Genomic DNA, 22,228 nt, shown 5'->3' on the forward strand with positions numbered 1-22,228 from the left:
AGCTTGTTCATTTATTGAGCAGTATGCATTTAGAAAAGGGGTATTCTATCTGCAAATTAATCATAACCCTCTTTGTCATTAGAATTTCAGGAACACTGAGGAAAAAGAATTTACCATGCAAACAGAAAAAATGGGTGATGAAAGTCTGGCAGTAATTTTAGTATTTTACTACTATTCTACTTTTTTATAAAAAGACAAAAGCTATTGTGTGATTTCTGTCTGAAAGCTGGACATGAGTGAGACAAAATTACTACCATTAGAGTTAAGACAAGACATTATGACCATTAGGTGGTAGCACTGCAAAAAAAATCTTGTAAAAGTGTACAGGAAAAATAAGGCTAAAGATACCTTGGACAGAAAAACCCCAATCCAGACTCCAAGCTGCACAAGAAGCTTATTTTCTCCTTTTCATATCATATGAAGATAGCTTTGTTATCTGTGACATAGGTAAAAATTTGCATATCGGAATACAGTCTTCAGAGGGTGGAGGATGCATAATTTCATTAGGAAAATGCAAAGAGTCATTGTGCAATTATGTTCTCAAAATTGCTGTAGCACATGAAACAGAGCTGCATTATGAGCTGATGGCATTGGCACCACTGCACTGGCTCACAAAACTATTGCAGAAATGAAAATCATGATGTTGTGGAAACAAGAACTCAAAATAAGATTTTTTTTTTTCTTTGTAGTTTCTCCTAAGACTTTAGAATATCTCACAAATTTATATTTCTTAATTCAAAAACTAATAGACTCAAGAAACAGAAGATACCTCTCCTGTATTTTAGGTCTGTAGATATTTTGAACTTGGATCAGGTATCACATTCCCCATGTTTTACAATAACTACTTACAATCTTTCTTTTAATCCTCCTGTCTCAAATCTTGTTTTGGACAACATGCTTGTTGTTCGAAAGTTAATTTAGAGAGGTCTTAAGGAGGGTCCTTATCAGTTGCTGGCTTTTGTGCTGCTGTCTTTCTTCTGTTCATCCACAGGTCTTGCAGAAGCAGTACTGCTAGAGGAACTAACAGGAGCTAACAGAGTCTGTGGCTTGTGCTGTGTGGAAGAGGTTGCACTGAGATGTGCAAGTGTCTGGCTGCGTGGAGCTTTGAGCTCCATTTGATCTATTGGAAGCTCACAGTAGGGAGATTGGAGCAAGGTGTTCATTAAAGTCCTTTCCAAACCATTCTGTGAGTTACAGGCTCATTCTACAGTGGTGTGAAGGGACTCCTCGGGGACCATTCTCTCCTTTTGTGTGAATGTCACCCCATTTTGGGTTACACAGGGCAGGAAATCAGGTAAAAATGAAAGAGGGTTCAGTACTGGTGCCAAGGATTGTTGACTTTTACATCCCAACATATTGTTTAGAAATACTCAATGTGTACCAACAGTACTAGGATTTAGAGCACCTGGAGGGGATCCGAGTCTAAATCCTTACTTATTCAATACAGAGTAAAGATGAGCTTCTATGACAGGAATATGCCTGTGACAGAACAGGCAAAGTTTTAAAACATACAAAGGTACTGAAAAAACCCCCAAGCAAAAGAATAAACAAAAATTACAGAAAGAGAAATATATCCAGCAAATAATGAAAGGTGTAGAGTAAGGGCAGTTTTAAGGGAATGGCTGCCATACAGCTTGGAGGGAAGTCAAGACCATATAACCTGCACAACATCTGTAGTCAAGGTACCTGGAGAGCTTCATACCTGACACCCACTGCAAGGCAAAAAGCTGCAGCTCGACTGCCTGCTGGGGCTGTGCCCAGCACTGGGCAGGCAGTGAGAGAGGAGGAGCTCCTGTGGCTGGGTTCCCAAATGAGCCGTTCTGTGTGCCTGCACTCATCAACATCTCATAATACTCATTGCATGAATGCACCACAGATTTCTGTGCTGTGTTCAAAGGCCAGTCTGGTAATTATAATTTATCCCCATTTTCCTGTTTTCACTCAGATATGGTTGTCTGTAGCCTAACAAAGATATGAAACATGAAATTATGTGCTTTTATTCATGTGCTGCGTCACAATGAATGTCATGGTTGAAAAAGCAACACCAGTGAATGCAATTTATTAACAGTGTTGTTAAGGTTGGAAAAGACCCTAAGATGATCAGGTCCAGCTGTTCACCCAGCACCACTAAACCAGGTCCCCAAGTGCTACCTTCACATATTTTTTGAATGTTTCCAGGAGCCATGTTTCTACTACTTCCCTGGGTAGCTGTGGTAAAATGCTGACAAACAAAGTTCAGTAAGAGGGCATTCTTGGGCTGGCTGTGGTTCACCAAGGACAAACTGTCTGCACACCTTAGGAGCAGAAACACAGAAGGAGCTTTGTGTACCATGAAAAGGGAGATGTGGAACGGGGGATGGAGTGGCACTGAGGTGTTGTGGTCACGCTCTGTTGAAAACAATGCAGCAAATGGGAACTAAGCCACAGGAATGATCCCAACAGTAACTGAGACTGGAAAACACATATTAATTTTCATGACCCTATACATGATAGTAGCTAAATACATTCTTCCTTATTTGTCTTAAAAATCCCCTAAAGAGGGAAAGTGAGAATGAATGGGAGATTGTTATGATGGGTGTAATTCCAAAATAATATTTAGGGGAGGAACAGTAATCTTATGTTTTTTTTCTTAAATCTGACTGCAGCAGTTTTAAAGTGCATGAATTATAAATGCTTGATGAATGTTATAAGGTAAAGCTATTTGGAGATACTTTCTAAATAAGGTTGGATATAGTTTGGACTTTTTTAGTCAACTAAACTAAATGCGGCGCTGCAAAGACTAAGCATCACAAATTTACAAAAACATACTATTTCTTGCAAGTGGATGCAAAGAAGGTAATTAGAATTCACAGGTAATCAAATAATATATTAAGGTTTCCTAATACAGAGTTAGAACCCCAAATTTAGGAATTTATTTTTTTGAAGTCTGTTTAAACATGGCTTAATAAGGAAGTCTGCAGGTAACACCTCCCCATAGTGCATTTGCTGTAAAGGTAAGGCTTATTTAAAAGCAGCTACTGATGTATGACTGGGAGAAGGGTTCTGCACCCCAAGGAGTGTTAATACAGTCTTCAGCCAAGTCCTGAAGCTTTGTGAGCGGTTTCATTGCCAGGGTGGGGTTGCAGAGTGGAGAGGGAGAAGTTCAGAACAAACAAAAGGGAAGCAAAAAGGCAAAGGGTGAGAACTATTTCAGGAAAACTCAATATGGAGACTATGCAATGAATCAGACTGAGCAATAAAGCAGTGTCCAGAAAACAGTGATCAGGATGCATGGAAGGGCACAAAAACAAATGTAATTCACATTCCTTATAGTGGGATTATTTTGCAAATGAGAGGGCTATTTTGCTATTTAGTGTTTTCTGCATATTCTATGAATTAGTACTTTGTTTTAAAAATACTGTCTTGAGAAAAGATAAATCTGCTTCTTAATGGCCCAGAATGACTCACAAGGCTTCATGGTTGACACCAATTGCATTTTAAAGGTCTTAGTTTACAAAAGTCTAATAAAAAATATTCTAGACCACTCTAAATATTGAAATGTCTTTCAAAGCATTAAAATTTCCCTAAATATCACATACATTTTTCAAATAGGAGTTAATGCAGGAATAAAATGCTAATAAAATAAGCAAGCTAACCATAAATATATACAAAACGAGTAAATTTCATTTATATAAACCATGAATGTAATTTTCTAACTGTAGGCCACACAGTGAAGACTGACAGAAAAATGTGATGCTCCTTAATGAAACCAAGAGGAAGATCTCTGTGGTGACAGAAATCATAGAAGAGAAAATTATCTAGCTATTTCTGATATCTGTGGTTCATGTGAGAAAAAAACACAACTGCCATTTCAAAGGGTAAGCTTTTTTATAGCCTTCAAAAATGATGGTAAAAACATTTTAACAATATTATGCACACAGTATCTGTAGGACCTTTGCAATAGAAGAAACCAGCTCTAATATGTGTTGTACTCTTTTATGCACAATTTTTCAGCTTTTTTTTTTCATTAACTGACTTTTTCTTACCTGGGTTACAAGTGAAAAAGGAAAACCACATTTTAACTAGCACAGCTTGAAATTTTTGAACCGCATTTATGAATGGAAAAAATAAAATTAATTTTTCAACTTAATGGTTAGGGAGTTTATTTTATTAACAAACCAGTTTTCTTCAGTCTGTAACAGAAAAAGGATAATCAAAAGTAATATTCTTCAGAATCACTTGGCAAAGGTATAACTTATTTTTGCATTTTCAGTTTGCTTGCATGGTAAAGAATTAAAATAAGGAAAACACTGTCCTTTTGATAGGTGTCTAATCAAAGACACCGTGCCATTTAACAGATGGGACAGTGATCCTTCTTCCATTCTGTTCCTCCTCTTGAAGCATTTATTTTTCCCAGTGGAAATCTGGAATGACCTGATTCAAAGCTGAGGCATCTTGGTTTATGTGAGAGGAGCAAAGGAAGAGGGGGTTGTCTCATTTTCCCCTGCAGGAAGGTGAAAGGAAGTTCTCCAATCACTCAGATGTCTGCTGCTAAATAAGGCAGAGAAAGCACTTGCTTTGTTTCCCCACAGCACACAGAGAAATCTTGCAACTACTGATGTTTCAAGTTTAGCTCCCAATACACAAACAGCAACTCTTTACCAGCTGTTTGCCTGTGGGACTCTAGATAACATTTTAATGTTAGTTCAAAAAAACTTGAAAGATTATAAGCTAAATTGTGACAGCATTCTTTGCAAATTTGTTACTTCATCTTATTTCTCTACATTCAGCTGAAGTCCAATTTCACCTGTCTTGAGTTCATCAGTGAGGATAAATGCCTGCTCACAAAACATGCAGAATGTGCTTCCTGTCACAGCTGACTGCTGTGCTGATCCTGCTGTGCTGATCCTGCCCAGAATACCAGTGACCAGCACAAAGTTTTGAACGGAGGCTGCATTTCCATGACAAAAACAAAGTTGCTGACCAAGTCAGTGAGGAACCCAGAGCAGACAGGCTGCCACGCCAATCAGATACTAAGAATATTGACATAGATTGAACATATATTGAAGGGACTGGTATCCCAACTGGGCCCTCTCCTGGCTTCTTGTACACTCCCATGGGAAGCACAGAAAGCCTGGATGCTGTGCAGGCTGTTCAGCAATAGCTGAAACACTGGTGTGCTTTCAAACATATGAGCAGCTGTGAAGGAAATGAAATCTATCCCAGCCCAAAGCAGTGCACCTACGAAGATGACAAGTCAGAACAGACAACCCAGAGCTGGTGGAGCACAAAAGTCCTCGCCTTCCAAACAAGTGTGATATTCTCATTTTCCATAAAGTAACTACAATTGGCATGTTGTTTTCACCATGGGGTAAGTAAATAACTTTCCATGTCCACCCTGCAGGGTATTTATATAAGAAATTGCTGTTCAAAGTGGCATATTTGAAAGACAACAAGCCAGTGGAGTTAGAAAATGATCCATCTCATCCTGAAGCGCACTGTTATCTTGAGATGGATTTGCACTCTAAGTTCCTGTGTTGAAGCAGTCCCTTTAGTGGAGCTGAGGTAACTGACCAGCTCAGCACAGCTGCCTAAAGGTAAATGGGCAAAATGAATTTTACTCCTGTTTAAATGCCTTTTTCTGTAGCCTAGAGAGACATTTGCAAGTAAAAAGACAACTTTATCTATTCTTACCCTGCCCCAATCTACCTTTCTTTACCTACCTGTTGTTCCTAATTCAAAATACCAGATACAACCTTTAAAATTTTCAGTATTTTGAAACCTTCTTAAGGCAAAACACTCTTCTTGCCACAGAATATCATCTTGCAACTGAGTTGTCTGTCAAAACATGTAGTTGTTCAATATTAGGGCTTTAATTATGAAACATTTCCTTATAACCTTTACCAGAGTGTGTATTTACCAACTTCCAAAGACTAGAAAAAGCCATTTTGGTTAGCCAAAGACAGAAAAGCAAAAGTCTGTTTTATGCATGTGTGCATATCTTACCCAACAGTGGAGACAAAGCTTTAGACCACCCATATTCATTTATTTGTTAACACGTGGGTCATGCCAGACTCTGCAGCTACTGATATGAGTTCTTTTTGCAATGATATATTAATGATACCCAGGACACACAGAGAAAAACCAACTGCAAAAAGAATAAGCATAATAATTCCTGCTTTTATCATGCTGGGAAAGTCTACATTGATACAAGTGTTCATTATCAAAACCTTTATGAAATTTCTGTAGATTCATAATGAAGAACAGGTAAACTATTTTCACAGTTTATAATACTTCTTCTTTTTTCAGTGTCTACAAAGCTTATTTGATAAATATTATTAAATTATTCATGAAAACTAGTAAGGTAGCTGCCTGACAGGCATATTTCTGATTTATTTTTTCTGTTTTATTTAATTTGCTTTATTCAGTTATTTAATTGAGCCTGTAAATTTTCAGTAATAATTGAACTGCTGTGCTGAAAGAAGGAAAGAGATAAAGAAAAAATAAACAAACAGAAGTAATCTAAAGAAAAACTATCCTTTTTTTTACCTCAGCATTTGTACATTTAGAGAATTAAATTTTGAGGTGAATAATGAACTACTTCTACTATTTGTCAAAAGGGAAGAGGCATAATCTTTCAGTGAAGATTGATTTATAAAGTCAGGCATTGGTGGCTGAAGTTCTGAAGAACAAATTAATCTGTACTTAAAAGCTTCTAGGTAATATAGGCAAGTGATTTTTTTTTTTTTAATAAAGAGGCATTTACACCATCAATCTTTAGAATCTAACCAAGACTCTCAATACAAGTTCTTAGCACCTTGTGTTTTCAGCAGAGAAAGAAATTGCTAATAAATACTCAGAATCCCTTTCTTGAGACCTCACTGATCCCTAACTTGGGTATTTATACACCTGAACTGCAATGATGTCTTCATGAACCTATAAATAGTTTGAAATAGTAGTCCCAAAAGAGGTATGAAGCACTCTTATTTTAGGGAGTTTTTTGCAAATTAATATAATATCATTGACTAAGATGGTAATAATTTGTCTCTGAGTTGCAACATGCAAAAGTGTTGCAGTGGGGGTGACTTGGTAAGTACTAAATTCAGTATTTTTGCCTTATTCATGTTTACATATATAAGCAAAAGAAATTAAAAATTAACTGCTGGATCAAACGCTGTAAAAACCATCCCAAAACCTTCTGATGGCCTTCTTTAAAAAACACCCATAGAACAATATTTCTAAACTTCACAATCTTGCTGAAGTGTTCAACCAAGTAATGATTTTCTCTACTTGAAAAATAAAATAAATATTTCTTTCCCTCATGTAAAAATGAAATATCTCCAAGAAACTCTTAGGAAACACAGAATGAATACAACAACCAGAAATAAGGTAACACGTTCCTCTGGTAAGTGTTTCACATTTATTCCTTTTTATCCATCAAAAAGACATTGAAGAATTAAATGGGTGTGGATGGGGAAAATAGAATAAAATGAAGGTTTTATCTAGATTTAGTTGGTAATGCATAAGAAGCTTGAGTGGTACTTCCAAAGATGGCAATACAAAGGACTCAATGAGATACTGCTTTTGTTTGGTTGGTTTTTTTCTTCTTGAAGAGCTTGCAACTATTTTCTGGTAGTTAATAGAAATCTCTAACTTTCATTGAAAACAAATGAGTAATCTTCTTCTGGAAGTTCAAGTCCTTTGAAGTAATATTGGAAAAGATTGTATATAGTAAACATAGCTTTTCCTTGCATAGAAATGGGAGGAAACACTCAATTTGAAGCCTGCACATTCATGTTTGGCTACTAGCAGTAACAGAGTTTTGAAAATGGCATAGAATCAAGATGCTCATATATCACAGCAGTGCTGATTCACTAGGTAAAGCTCTAACATTGCTCCAATACCTGAGAACTTTTCCACTTTATAAATATGCAAAACTCAGAGCATACAGTTTGTTTGCTCAAAAGTCCAAGTAGCTCTGCAAGCAGCCAGACTAAGCCTCTCCTTGATCAAATATTGTGTCAGGTCCATCCAGAATATCCTGTGCTTTGTCTTTTGAGAGGATAGGTAGAACAAGATCAATTCCTGCATTTGTCTTGCAAACCAGGCCTTTGAGCGGGGGCTTGTTACTTTTTTTTAGCTTATTTTCTTTTTGTGTGTGTACTGAGGAGTCTCCAAAGTGGTTTTTATTGGAGTGTTTTGGCAGCAGTATCAACTACCTCTCTGAAATGCCTGTACACCAACACACACAGCACAGGGAACAACCAGGCAGAATTAGAGATCTGGGTGCACATTCTCACTGCAGTTACAGAGACATGGTGGGACAGCTCAGATGACTGGAATGCTGTCATGGATTGGCTGCATCCTTTCCAGGAAATTAGGCTATTTTCTTCTCACAGGCCAGCAATGTGAGGTGGTGGAACTGCTCTTTATGTGAGAAAGCAGCTGGGATGTATCGAGCTCTGCCTCGGGCTGGGTGAAGAACCAGACAAGAGCTTACAGGTAAGAAGTCAACACATAAGGGACAATGTGGGTGACATTTCTGTGGGTGTTTGCTACAGGTCACCCCGTCAGGAAGGGGAAGTCAATGAGGAATCCTCCAGTCAGCTGGAAGGAGCCTCACAGTTACAGGCTCTGATGCTCATGGGGACCTCCTACCACCCTGATCTCTGCTGGAGAAACAACTCATGTGGGCAGACAGGAGCCCAGGAGGCTCCTGCAGAGCACTGATAACATTTTGACACAGATGGTGAAGGAGCCATCCAGGAGAGCTGTGCTGCTGGAGCTTGTACTGACAAACAAGGAAGGACTGGCTGGGGAATCATAGAATCATAAAATCATAGAATCACTAAGGTTGGAAATGACCTCCAGGTTCACCAAGTCCAGCCATTAACCATGTGAATGCTGGGGTCAGCCTTGGCCACACTGCCATGGACTACATTATGTGCAGGAAGCCAGGCAATGAATAGGATCACACCCTTGACTTCAGGAGAGATACCTTTGGCCTCCTCAAGGATTTACCTGGAGGAATCCCATGGGGTAGGGATCTAGAAGGTAAGGATGTCCAAGAGAGCTGGTTAATGCTCAAGCATCACTTCCTCCAACCTCCAGACTGGTGCATCCCTATGAATAAGAAATCACACAAAGCAGAGCAGACCTGCATGGATGAGCAAAGAGCTTCTGGCAAAACCCAAAAGGAAGAAGAAAGTTTACAAAATGCCGAAAAAGAGACGGGCTGTTCGCGAGGCATATAGGAACGTTGTCAGAGTATGCAGAGATGTGATGAGGAACTCTCAGATCCACTTGGAATTGGGAAAAGGGATGTCAAGGACAACAAGAAAGGTATTCCACCCACTTTTCTCTAACCTGTTTTCAAATTACACAGTGAGCCTGTAAGATGGAACGGGTTATTTCTTATCATAGCAGAAAAAGACTAACTGGGTGCACTTACAGTACGATAATGAAGGCTGCGTATTATCATCCTGCTAACTCTATTTTGTGCTTTAACCAAATAAAAAACAGTAGCAAACAAGATACAAAAGTGTATTTTGTAGCTGAATATCTATCTTATAACATTCTGCCCATTTTTTTTTTTACACTTCAATTAACTTAATATAAAAATACTTTTGGAAAATATTTTATGTAAGTATTATTCTGTAGCTCCTTTTTGAATTACTGTGAATACATTTCATGTCTGAAATGCCTACTTGTGAGGCTTTTTGTATTATGAGGTTGTAACATACTTGCAAATGAAGCAGCCGGCATGGTGTTCTGTTAAAAAATAAAAGCCATGAAAGCACCTGCTTTCCTGTGGCTTCTCATTTTAGTACATATAATTTGGTAAAGCACTTATTGTCCTTTAGCTCAGGTTGGAATGGACCTCAAAAAATCATCCCTTGTTTAGCACTTGACTTTAAAACCTCCATGATAGGGACTCCACTAAGGCCCTGGGACATTGATTGTTTTCACTGTAAAAAATTCCTCTCTTCTATCAAAATGAAACCTCTCTGAGTACAGCTTATGCCCTTTGCTTTTTGTCCTCTCCGTGTGTGTCCTTGTGAAGAGACCACATTCATGATTTTTGTGGCTGCCTTTTGGGAGCTGGAAAACTATGATGAGATACCCTTGAGCCTCCTCTTCTCCAGGGTGAAAAGAGCTAACTCCTCAAGTCTTTCCCCACAGAACAGGTTCTCCAGCTCTTTGATCACCTTTGTGGCCCTCCTTTGAGCCCTCTCCAATGTCTCTATGTCTTTTTTGAATGGTTGCATACCAGGACTGGGCACAGTACTGCAGGTGTGGCCTGACAAGTGCTGACTAGACTGGCATGATCACAGCTCTGTCTCTGCTGGTTATGCTCCATGGATGCAGCCCAGGATCCAATCTGCCTTCCTTGCTGCAGCAGCCACTCTGGGCTCACGTTATCTTGTCCACCAGGGTTTCCAGGTCCCTTTCACCAAGGCTTCTCCTCAGACAGATGGATTCTAGCCTGTCCTGGGAACTTTGGTTATGCCATCCCAGGGGCACGGCCTTGCACTTGTCTTTGTTCAACTTCATACTGTTCTTTCTATCCCACTCTTCCAGCCTGGCCAGCCCTCCCTGTAAGATATCCCTTCTGACCTGTTCAATGGACCACCCAGTTTGGTGCCACCACCAGTTTTGGTGAAGGTTTTGGGATTTTCAATGCCATCATCCAGACCTTTGAGAGGGGGATGTTAAACAGCATGCAGCCCTATAGGGAGTGCGTAGGCAGGAATTCCTCCTGAGGTCTTGCAGGAGCAGAAACTCCCTTGTGTTTGGTAGGTGTGAGCTTCCCCTGAAGCTGATCAAAGGAGGAGGAGGTCATCAGTGAGAGAGGAATTAAATGAAAAACTAAGCCAAGAACCAGCGTCCTTCAGGTAAGCATCAGAATTCAGAATTTGGTAAAGGAGCCTCTGCAGCTATACACCCTGAATCAGCCCTTTGAGCCAGGGGTTTCCACTTGGACTCAGGGGGAGTCAGAGAAGCTGAGCTCTAACACCAGCAGGAGCTGAGTGCCAAGTTCAGCCCTTACAGAGCTGAGATATTTAAAGCTGTGTTTGCTTCTGAGAGACGAATGCCTCTGACCCACCCTTAGACAGGGAGGGGACAAGAGCTCACCATGAGTATTTACTTCAATAGGATTTGCTTTATTGTTAAAATATTTTTTCTTGGTTTTGAGCCTTCAGAAGGCTCTTTCTGCTAAGTTATAATAAATCTCTCTATTCAGTGTGGAAACACTGGTCTCAAAAATTTGAAATTGTTTCCAATGCATTAAAGACAGCAATGTAAGCTACTGGTGCCGCTGCATTTTAGTGATCACCTGGTTAATATTGAACAGGATTCAAATTAAGCATCTTGAAACTTCTGCAGCCAATCTTTTCTAGTTTGCTGGATGATGACACTCCTCCAATAAAGCATTTTCTTTCTGTAATGTCATTGTTTCACTGAATTACTCATATATGGGAGACATTTTTTTTCTGGTAATTTGTCTCCCAAGTCTAGAATTCATTACAATTGCTCATATAATATTAGAGGTTTTGTTGTACACGCCTGAGAAAGGCCTTAAACAATATGTTTACATTTGATGTTGCCTGGGAAGTAGGAAAATCTCACTCATTTTTTGTGCAGATGGACGTTACTGTGACTGCAGTGGTTTCTAATATTTGATTTTAATATTCATTGGTGAGTTGGTGAAAACAACCCTATCAGACAACTTCAACACAGAAATAGCAGACATGCTTTTTCCTGCTTCATTCATTATCTCTCAGTAATCTCAACTGTGAAGGGAGTCAGACTCCAGACCCTTTGAAAATATAATGCTTTTATTCACTTTTATTCAATGTTTTTTCCTACTATACAAGATAGCCAATTCTGTGTGGCTTATTTTTTTGCTAATTAAAATTTAAATGGTCCATCCTACCTCATCAATTGTATAAAATATGTATTTTTATCATTAAAAACATGGTAGAATCCTTAGGATTTACTGTTTGTTCTCAAAATTAAATCTCCAGTGACAAAAATGCAATACTTTTATTTCTCAAATCCAATGTTTCCATACTGTCATTTATTTAATCCAAGTTATAATTTCCTTAAAAATTCAAAGCTTTTTTTTGCTCTGGCTGCAAACAGTATTCTTCCCTGTTTTTCTTTTGATTATTTTTGAAATGCAGTCACAATCACATCTATAAAATTGCATATACATCTTGCTGTGTGAGACAGCCAATCCTGCCTGTCATGTATCACTTCAGAGACATCAGAGACAGTTTTGTTATCAATGCTTATTGTTCCATTGACTTGAGTGAATTTAGATGAGCTTCATTGTGAGTTTATCTGATGATGGACCTCTGGTGAGGATTAGGCATAACCTAACAGCTACTGCAAATTGCATTTAGCCTCTACAATTAAGCAGACAATAAATAAATCAATGGAGGAATTAGTACACTGAAGGGTCTCAATGAAAACAAGCTGTGCAGTCACTGAGATGACCATTAGTCAAGCTAAGCTAGGAAAGGCAGGCTTCAGACTAATGCTCTTTTTTTTTTTCTCTGAGCAGTGAGATTTAAAATTTCTATGGAATAAAAAAAAGACTAATAGCATTCTTGAGAAATAAAATTGTGGGAATGAGAACATAAATTGTAGGAATGACTGATAAAATTATTTAATTGACACTAACATAAAGATAGATTTAGACAAAAAAGTATGATGGGCAAGTGATGGATTGAGCTTTTCAGTACAAAAGAAGGCTTTCTTTTGCATCTGACTCTAGTGGAGATGAAGAGATCATTTCACTCTAATTTGACAGGAAGGTGCAAGTACTATGGATGGAAAATCAGAATAAAAACTGCAGGTTCAAAAACACTTCAAATACATTTTATGGGAACATAAAAAATAAAATTAGTCAAAGCTCACAGAATTAACACATTTTTAGAACATTTCTTGAATGCAAAATTGGACATCTCTTGATATAACTTCTGGGGGTTTTTTCAAATAACATAACAAAAAGAAAACATTTTGTGGCACAAAGAAGCTTCATGTTTCAAAAATTACTTAGTGGAGCTTAACAGCTGAAAGCTAAGGAATTTCAGTCAAAAGTGCACTTTTGATAAGGTAAAGGACAATGTCACTTTGCAAAAATTATATTGCTCTTTTCCATATCTATCTAATCTCAATTGTGAGGATCATGCAATAGGAAATGATAAAAAGTATCAAATAAAATCTGCAAAGCTGGGCTTCCCATGTATGTACATCAGCATTTAAGAATTGCATAAAATAAACTTTAACCCAGCAGTTTTTGCTCAGAGACCCAAAGGCAAGGCTAGACTATTACAACCCTACTGCATCCAGCAAAAGAGGGTAGGAAATAGAAACACAAGACACAGCTGCTGCTTCGAGCTTGGACTGTGAACATTATGCTGTATTAAAGTAAAAAAAAAGTTTAAACTAGTGAATGATAAATGTTCAAAAGTTTGCAGAGATTCTTTAGCTGCTTCTGGAAAAGGAGCTGTAAGAACTTATTCTGTGCAACGTCTGTGATGTTTTCTCATTGAAAGAGAAATGAATTTGAGGGCCGTGCAGTGAATAAACTAATTTGTTGTAGAGAAAGTACAATTTGGCAGGGGAGAGTAATGGATCTAATACTGGAATCTCTGCTTTGTAATTCAGTTTTGCACATCCCGATGTAGCCGCAACTAAGATAAGCGAACTGGTGAAACTCCGCTGGATGTAAAGGCACAGGCCAGGGCCGGTCTAGTCGCTGGAGAGAGTTCTAAATCCCTGGCTTTTACAGAACCCCGAAAGAAGCGCTGTCAGCCGCAGAGCGGCGGGAAGCACAGACTCCAGCGGCTCCTCTCCCTGCTGCTGGACAGCGGGCACGAGTCTAAGGGATGTCAGGGGCCCAGGGAGCTGCAGTGCTGGGCAGCGGAGCAGAGTACTTCTCTCAGGTACCTTCTCTCAGGCACCCTCCTGTACCCGAGCCCCTGAGAAGCGACGCGCACTCCCTGTCCCCCTTGTCCCGCGGGCGGGCGGCGGCGCAGGCACAGGGCAGGGGTGGCCGATGGCCCTCGCCGCAGCTCCCGGCTCCCCGCGTGGCTCTCCCAAGCGCCTCTAATCGGGTTGCCGTGATTCCTGCCCTTCCCAAAGCGGCGGCCGGCGGGGGAGGCGGGGGCGGGCGGTGGGCGGCTCTCGGCTCCGCCGGCGCGGCCGCTCCGCTGCCCATAAAGCGCGGCGGGAGCGCGGCGGGGCCGCGGCCATGCACTGAGAGCCCGCCGGGGACCAGCGCCGCTCCGGCCTCGCCACGGGAGCACTGCGAGGGACAGACCGCCCAGCTCAAGGTACCCCCGGCCCTTCTCCCAGCGGGAATTGGGCTGCCCAGCCCCGGGGAGCCGCTTCGCTCGCACCCCCTTCCCACCCAGCCGAGCGTTTACCCCGGTGCGCTTTTTTCCAGATGCAGAAGTGCACCGGATTCCTGTTTCTGTCTTTAATCCTTTGTGCCACCCTCTCGGAAACACTCGGGCTGGTTTTCTCAGTAAGTATCCGCGTCTCAGCGAGCGAGGAAGCACCGCGAACCTCCCACGGATACACACTGATCTTAGATATAGGGGTTGCAGAGGATACAGCACTCAAAATCATTTCGGGCTATAAACAGTTTGTCCTTTTTTTTTTTTTTTTCCCACAGCTAAGAATTTTGAGATTTTGAATACCAGGTCCCTTATAAAATAGTACTGTGACTAAGAATGTCTAGTTGCTAGACCAAAATTGAATGGGTGTCCCACCTGCCTCTGAAAAGATGGTGTACATATGGACGTCTCTTATGAAGAGGCTGTCATGTAAATCCAAGCAATAAAAAGAAGCATTGCTGTTAGCTGAGGTGGCTGTCAGGTGGTAATATAAACTTCTAGTATATAGTCGGAATTTCTGCCTCCAAAGTGTGGTTTGAGGCATCACTTATGTGGTGTGAAACAGTCAAACCGCATGGGTGTCAATAGCAACACTATAGACTTAGACAGGGAGGGGGCAAGAACTCACCATGAATATTTACCTCAATATGATTTGCTTTATTTTTTAAATATTTTTTTCTTGATTTTGAGCCTTCAGAAGACTCTTTCTGCTAAGAGAATGTCCTTTTGAGTATAGGTCGTGCAATAACATACTTGTGTTTTTTTCCTTTAAGGCAAAAGACAAAAGGGGCTGGACTTTGAATAGTGCTGGTTATCTACTTGGGCCACGTAAGTGAGGCACTTCTTTTTTCATTATTTCAAAATGCAAAAATTGTGTTATTCATTTCTCTGGATATAGCAGTTTTGTCTAAACCTGCAAGACTGAACAAACTCATTTGGGAAAACACTTGTTTAGATGTTTATTATATGCCTATCATAGAACTGAGTTGTCTTAGACAACAGCTGTTCTTTTCTAAAGAAGTGTGATGGGAGGCCTTATGTCCAGAAACACATCTGGTCACATTTTGTGCTTCTGAACTGTAATTTTCATATGACAAATACATCACCACCTGAAGTGTTAAAAAAATCTTACAGCATCATAGATGTCAAGGGCAGAATGACAAAATGTGTACCTCTCCATGTATTTCAGACTTCACCTCTAAATCTTTTTACAAACTTTTTACTTGACTAAATTTATATAAGACTAATTTTTTAAATTAAAGCAAAACAAATTAGAACAGTAACTTTCAAACTCAAGACTGTTAACAGTTCACTATATGAAAGATCAATATACAAGGTGTTCAAAATACAGGAGTACTGGTTTACAGGTGGAGATAACAAATTCAGCTTGTAAGAAAAGTAATGCAGAACTAACCTGTCTCAAATATTTGTCCTTTTACCATCAATTTTTGTGAATGTGGCAAAATTAATCACCAGTGTTTCTGTATTTTCAGTCTCAGTAACACATAGACAAATACTACACATACTTACTCTGACATTTTTCGTTCTTTTTAGCTAACAATAAGGATACATAAAAAAAAAGAAAAGAAGTTTAATGCATCTTAAATGTATTAACTGGTTCTGTAAATGTCTGGAAGTATATTTGCCCAAATCAGATCTAAGCAAATTGGAAAAAATACTGTGGGGAAATGATCTTGTCAAAGACTTCTATTTTGCATCTAAGACTGGATAATAGGAATCATCCTTTGTTGCAGGTCATATTCATCAGCTTTTACTGAGGTCATATTGATAAGCAGCAGGTTATTTTGATAAGCTTTTACTGAGTCAATTAACTCCTCTTATTTTTAATTTATTTATCAGATGCAGTAGATAACCACAGATCTTTTAATGACAAGCATGGTTTCACTGGTAAACGTGAAATACCGCCTGATGAGGATATTAAAGCAGGTAATGAAAGTCTGGAAACAAGCATTTTTGATGTGTTTTTTATGTTAAGTAATTTATTTACTATTGAACTGACTACTTGGATACAAAACTATTTCTGCATTTCAACAGAAATCCTAATAGACATATGAAAGGAAGAAAAATGACATTTGGCCACTCAGTGTGATCTTTGTATGTCATAGATTACAACATCTAAGTAAGTGATTAGGAAAATGTATCGTAATTTTGTTGCTCTAAATGTGTAATAGATCATATTACTTTGAAAAAACTTCGGGTTTTTTCTCTTTTCATATGTTAAAGTAAGTATTTCAAATGTCACTCTTGCCCCTCCAGAGTTAATTGTTTTTAGCAAAGAAGAGAGTCCATAAAGATGTATTTCAGTAATGAAGATTATAGAAAATACAAAGTCTCAGTATTTCCTTTGATAGAGCAAGGTGGAGTATCTTCATTAAAAGACTGAGGACCTGGTCACAACAGAAGTCAAAATGCTTAGATGTTGCATGTGTCAGAATTCAGTGAATGGAAGCAATGAAAAGGGTGCAGCCTTGTTCTGGATTTGTCATCCAAAGCTAGGCCTCCAAAATACATGTCTAGACTCCCTTGTGAAGAGAAGCTGACAATTTTTAGTCTTTATTTTGAACACCTCTTTCAGGATAAGGTGCAGAGTCTTCTAGAAAAGCCTGTTTTATCTCCTGAGGAGAAACTAAACCTGCTGCAGACATCTAACGGGAGCTGGGATGAATCTCATCCTGAGGCTGATAAAAGTGACCACAGTCCTTACTGAGTACATTTATCCCTGCACTAATGGGGGCAAAACAAAGGTTTTGGAGCCTGTTTTAAATGTGCCTAATTACAATCTCATACATGCATACTTCATAAAGAGAAGAGAAAAATTACTAAATTTCTTAATTGTTAACATTCTCTGAAGGACTGCCAGTTCAGCTCTGGTACAGTTCCAGAGTGGGGGTATGGGGTTTTATGTGTGGTATTTTTTTTGGTGCTGTGCTTTTTTGTTTGTTTGTTTTTTTAAGGAAAAGAAACCAACCCTGCTGTCTCAAGTACCAGTGTTAAAAAAATATATGGCCAGTAAAAACAATGTAAAAGTAAAGGATTTGGAATCCAGTAGTATATATCACATTGCAACATGTTGCCATTTATGCCTATCCCAGGTTCCTTAAAGAAATATGAATTTATGGGTTTATGGAACTCTCTTCCTGGGTACTGTTGATCCTCCACAACTGCAGATAAACACAACCAAACTTGTGAGGATGAGACTTCAAAATCACACAGCTACCTCTGCTATGAACTTCATTCTCTTCCCTCACCAAATGTTTCTTTGAAGCTGAAGTTTATTACAGAGGAGTTTATTACCCAAAAGAGATTTAAATATATATATATAATGCATAAGAAATGCATAAGGTAATCAGTATATTATTTTAATTGAAAATGAAGGATCTCTCCTGATTATTTGCAAAAGCTGAGAATGGCAATATATGCACATTTTATTTTATTATTTGAAAGAGTTCCTGCAAAGGACTGTGCTCTCCTTGAAAGAATACTGCAAAATTCATAAGCTCTTCAGATAATCTAGAAAAATTTGTAAGCTGAACACTAGGTCCAGGAAAAAAACCCACAACAAAACTACAACCATCCATGAGCATAATCAGTCAAATCTTCAAGTTACAAGATCATAATGGTTTGTTTACTGAAATATGCAAGTTATCCACTATGCAGAATTAAGGTAAATAGCAGACAAATACATAAGTACAATATTTCCAAGTCATGGAGGAAAATATTTATCCAATAAATATCACATGGATAATAAAATCTTGATAAAAATGTGACTAATATAATGATAACAAAAATTTATAACAGGTTAGGTGGGAATAAAAGCGAAGGAAAAATTCCAATAAAAGAGTATTATTAATGCAAATAATAGTAACATCTTTGTGTGAGTTCAAAGACTGGAAGACAATTTTTAGGTGCAAGCCTATTAAATGCATTCTTAAATGCTTGTTTTCCTTGTACCAGAAACCTTTGTGTCCCTTGCAGCTCTCATCAATGTTTTAAACTTGTGCTGTAGAGCTCAGTCTGCCTTCTGACCCATCTGATAATGTTTCCAGTGATGTACTAATGGACTGTTGGTTCTGGTACCCACATCTGTGTGCAGAAATTTAAAAATCTTAGGGAAATGACTTACCATTTGTTCTTAGTGGAGAGCAGTTCTCCATCCTTCTAAAAATAGGAAGGTGTCTTCCTCCAACTCCTGGCTGATATTTTTTTCTCTCATTTACAGATGCAGAAAGCATCCTTCTCAACAGTGCAATAGCATGCACCCATTAGGCCATTAAAAGAGCATCAAAAAGCTATTTTCACAAGCTTGAAGACAAGTGTATTGGATTAGGTATTTATGTGAAAACATAGCTTTCTGGACTTGCAGAAAAACACCCAGGCCTAGGTTTTGGGCTATAGATGACTTCTATGTCATTTGAAAGGCTTATTTGGAACAAAGTCAGGCTACGTGAGTGAACTTTTAACTGTTCTGTAAGGCTGAATTTGTTTGCTAAATTTGAAATTTAACCTCTCCCTGCAGGCTCAGGTGGACACAAGGGAGAGAGCTGGGAACAGAGGATAATTCTCTTCTGCAACAGATCTCACAAGGCCTAGAGACCACAACCATTAAGGTGTCAAAGCAGCTGCTATGCAGCAGTGGCACACAAAGCTGGGTGATTTTGATTCTAAGAATTGCAGTTACCTACCTTACAGGGGCTTTGCCCTTCCATGAAAGGGGGTTTTCCACCAAGGATTTTAAGGAAAAAGGAATTTCAGATAGTTTTGGTGATTTTTTTCTCTCCCCAGAGTACTCATAAACTTAGCCACACTATCTCACGTGATGTGTCTTTGAACCATGTTAGCTGTGAGTAACAGCCAGCTTGTTTTACAGGGAGCCTTGGAAGACCCCTGGCTGATGAAAACATTGTGCGCACAGTAATTGAATTTTTGACTTACTTGCATCTGAAAGGTTAGTGAATAACTTTTAATCTTTCACAGTTTCTGGTAGGAAATTTACTGAGGAGACAAGACTATCCCTCAAGGTACACATCTGCTGCAGATTTGAGGGTGCAAGACTTGCAACAGCACCTCTGGCATCATTCACACACAGCGTGCAGGTGATCCTGAAACATTGCAGCTCAGTGGAGATCTGGTGTAGCAGAGTTCTGGTGCCATTCCATCGCTTGTTAGTGCCCAAAGAAACACATCTCCCTTTTTGCTCGTATTCTACAATGAAGTTGCAAGACAAAATTGCAACCACACTAAGCTGAATGTTGGCAAACAGCTCAGAATGCACTGAAGTAAAAGCTCTGTACAGCCTCACAGTTGTGACAAGAGCTGTAATGCTGAGCTTAGAGCTGGTTCTGTAAAATGGTAACTTTACTATGGAATTCAGTGAAGAAGATATTTATCTGCTTCTGAGTTTTCATTGGTTTTGCTTTAAAAAAACCCAAACAGACACAATGTTCAGCTTTTAAAAACCTCTTTAGGTCTTCTAAAACTGTCTACAAAATGTCTAAAACCATAAAACATACTTGCAAAGCAACTAACAGGTAGAAAAAAGTTATTCTACTGCAAATGTTTGAGGATTTTTTTTTTGTCTCAAAAAGTAGACAATAAATCAGTAATTTCCATGTTCTTACTTTTGCACACAACAAAATATAAGCAACTTCGTGGCAAGTGTATGCTGTGGAACTGTGTGTACATTTGTGTTTAAATTTCATTATTAAATGAGACTTTCATTTTGAGATTGGTTCATTTTCTGCATACCTGGGATGCTTTTTACTCATTGTTTTCTGAATTATTTGTATCCACCCAAGGAAAATAATTCTCATTACTGCAAATGTGAACCCAGTGTTTATTGAATTGAATTTGCATTTGAAAACAAAACCTCTTTATAGCTAGTCCTAAGGGCCTGAAATAATTCAAGTACATATTTAAAGTAGATTATTAGCATATATATTTACTGTAGACAAAGTAGTAGTTTGTTTGTTGTACCACTGAGAAGGAAGTGCCCAAAACTCTCCTTTACTCTGCTGTGTGAGCCTAGGAAGTAAAATCAATATTTGACACAGCAAAAAGGGTGTAAAATAACCTCAATCACACACCTTCTGTATAGGCTAAAAGCTGATAAACTAGACAAGAAAATAAAAAGCATCTCACAGAAATACAAATTACTTCTTCCCTGCAATAAATGAGCTTAAAAGGCTCCCTTCTTAGGACTGTGATGACAAACAGTTGTCTTTATTCAGAAAAGGTGGTGGTATTACCCTGTCCTCATGAAACACAAAAACTGGATCTGCAGATCTGGCTTTTTGCAGACATAGTTCTTGTAGTCTCAGGTTGCAACAGACAGAGAATGTTGCCACATATTGTCTCTTAACAACATTTATTGGAAAGGCTTAGTACAAACTCTTACACAAACCCAGAACTGTAAATGAAGCAGGTGAAAAGCATATTTTTTAATGATAGAAATCCTTCGACACATTTGCTTCAATGAAACCTTTCTACATTAAATACATTGGTTTGGATATGTTCCTTGGTGGGGGAAGGGGGGAAAACCCCACACGTGGGATTCAGATTCAGGCAATAGTTATTTACATTAGATACACATTTTAATCTACAAGGAAAAGGCAGTATTTTTACTGCTAAGAAGTACCTTGGTAATAACTAAAAGTGCCCTTCATCTCTTTCTCTTGGAAATTATTCCCTCCAGCTTTAAGTGCTTCTCATAAAGAGCAACATGTAGAATGGCAGCTGTAATTAGATAATATGAAGTCTTATGAGATGCTGGGATCCAGCAATATCAATTGACATAATAAAATTAATATAATTGTTGTTCTGTCACTGCTGTTTCCAAAATGTTGAAATGGTATCAGAAGATATTATTGGCACTCAAAAGGAAAAAACCCCAGTATTGTATAAATTAAAATATGACAAGTTCAAAGATTTGTCTTTTATAGTTGAGAAAATTATTACAAAAATTTATATTACTGAAACTGGATTTCATTACTTAATTGCTAAGATAAATATGAATATTTGCATATGTGTTAATTATCTTTTTTTTCCCTGTTTTTCAGAGGTGGGAGCACTTGACAAGCTACCTACACCAGAGGAAATGAACCAGTCTTGAAGAATGCATTTTTATTTTGTTGCAGTGTAGATTTAGACTGAATTCTAAACAAAAGACCAAAATGACCTGAAGTTAAGAAGTATGGTTTGCATTTATTTGATAAATGGTAAACAGTGTTCTGCCCTCTGATTGGTTTGTTGGATTATATTTTTGCTTTTTTTTCCCTTCCCTCCCTCTCCTGCAATGTCATTGTGTATAATTTTGCTTTGGTAAAAATTTTCTGTAGGTAAATGATAAAATAAAAATAAAGAGCAACAAAGTTGTTTCATTTTAAAATTATGTACATACTAGCACACAATGCATCATATAGTACGTCTGGGGTAAATGGTAAGATTACACTTCATCTATACTCTGCAATATTAGAGCAGAATAAAACATATACACTATATATTGGGTACCTTAAATAACAGAAAAACAACTTCAGAGTGCTGCCTTGCAGAATCATTTTAAGTCACAGATCTGTCTATACTTCTGTGCTTCAAGGAAACATTACTCCATGTTCATATTTTCATAGAAATGACAAACTCCTGTTCGTAACAAATTTCATATTATTCACCTGTACTACACCAGCCCATGGGCTGGAGCATACCTTGATGCAATGCAAATTTAAGTGTTCTGTGCAGGTTTACACAAATCTTATGTGTAGGATTCCATGCCATTGAGAACACTGGGGCTGCAATCTTAATGAACAAAAGCTCCTGGCTGC

At 38.5% G+C, this 22,228-nt stretch overlaps 1 protein-coding gene across 5 annotated transcripts; it reads left to right on the top strand.

Moving 5' to 3' along the window:
* Nucleotides 1-7,209: 7,209 nt before the first annotated feature.
* Nucleotides 7,210-21,781, top strand: GAL (galanin and GMAP prepropeptide). 5 transcript variants are annotated; one of them, XM_038139623.1, is made up of 9 exons: nt 7,210-7,384; nt 8,541-9,321; nt 10,780-10,874; nt 13,784-13,937; nt 14,441-14,521; nt 15,167-15,221; nt 16,254-16,340; nt 19,282-19,359; nt 21,470-21,781. In XM_038139623.1, exons 4-9 carry the CDS (start codon nt 13,881-13,883, stop codon nt 21,520-21,522), a joined length of 411 nt encoding a protein of 136 aa, XP_037995551.1. In that variant the 5' UTR covers nt 7,210-7,384; nt 8,541-9,321; nt 10,780-10,874; nt 13,784-13,880; the 3' UTR covers nt 21,523-21,781. The 5 variants fall into 5 exon arrangements, with proteins under 5 accessions (XP_037995551.1, XP_037995548.1, XP_037995549.1 ...); XM_038139620.1 differs by having other exon boundaries at nt 7,212-8,481; nt 9,091-9,321; nt 13,784-14,327; XM_038139621.1 differs by having other exon boundaries at nt 7,212-7,384; nt 13,660-14,327.
* Nucleotides 21,782-22,228: the final 447 nt, after the last annotated feature.

Source organism: Motacilla alba, chromosome 5 (genome assembly GCF_015832195.1).
Source record: "Motacilla alba alba isolate MOTALB_02 chromosome 5, Motacilla_alba_V1.0_pri, whole genome shotgun sequence".
NCBI classification, from domain to species: domain Eukaryota; kingdom Metazoa; phylum Chordata; class Aves; order Passeriformes; family Motacillidae; genus Motacilla; species Motacilla alba.

Coding starts and splice junctions, on each gene's coding strand:
- GAL (XM_038139620.1), top strand. CDS start 13,881: ATGTCAGGGGCCCAGGGAGCTGCAGTGCTGGGCAGCGGAGCAGAGTAC. Junction 15,222..16,253: donor TGGTTATCTACTTGGGCCAC/GTAAGTGAGGCA, acceptor TTTATTTATCAG/ATGCAGTAGATAACCACAGA. Junction 19,360..21,469: donor GACTTACTTGCATCTGAAAG/GTTAGTGAATAA, acceptor CCTGTTTTTCAG/AGGTGGGAGCACTTGACAAG.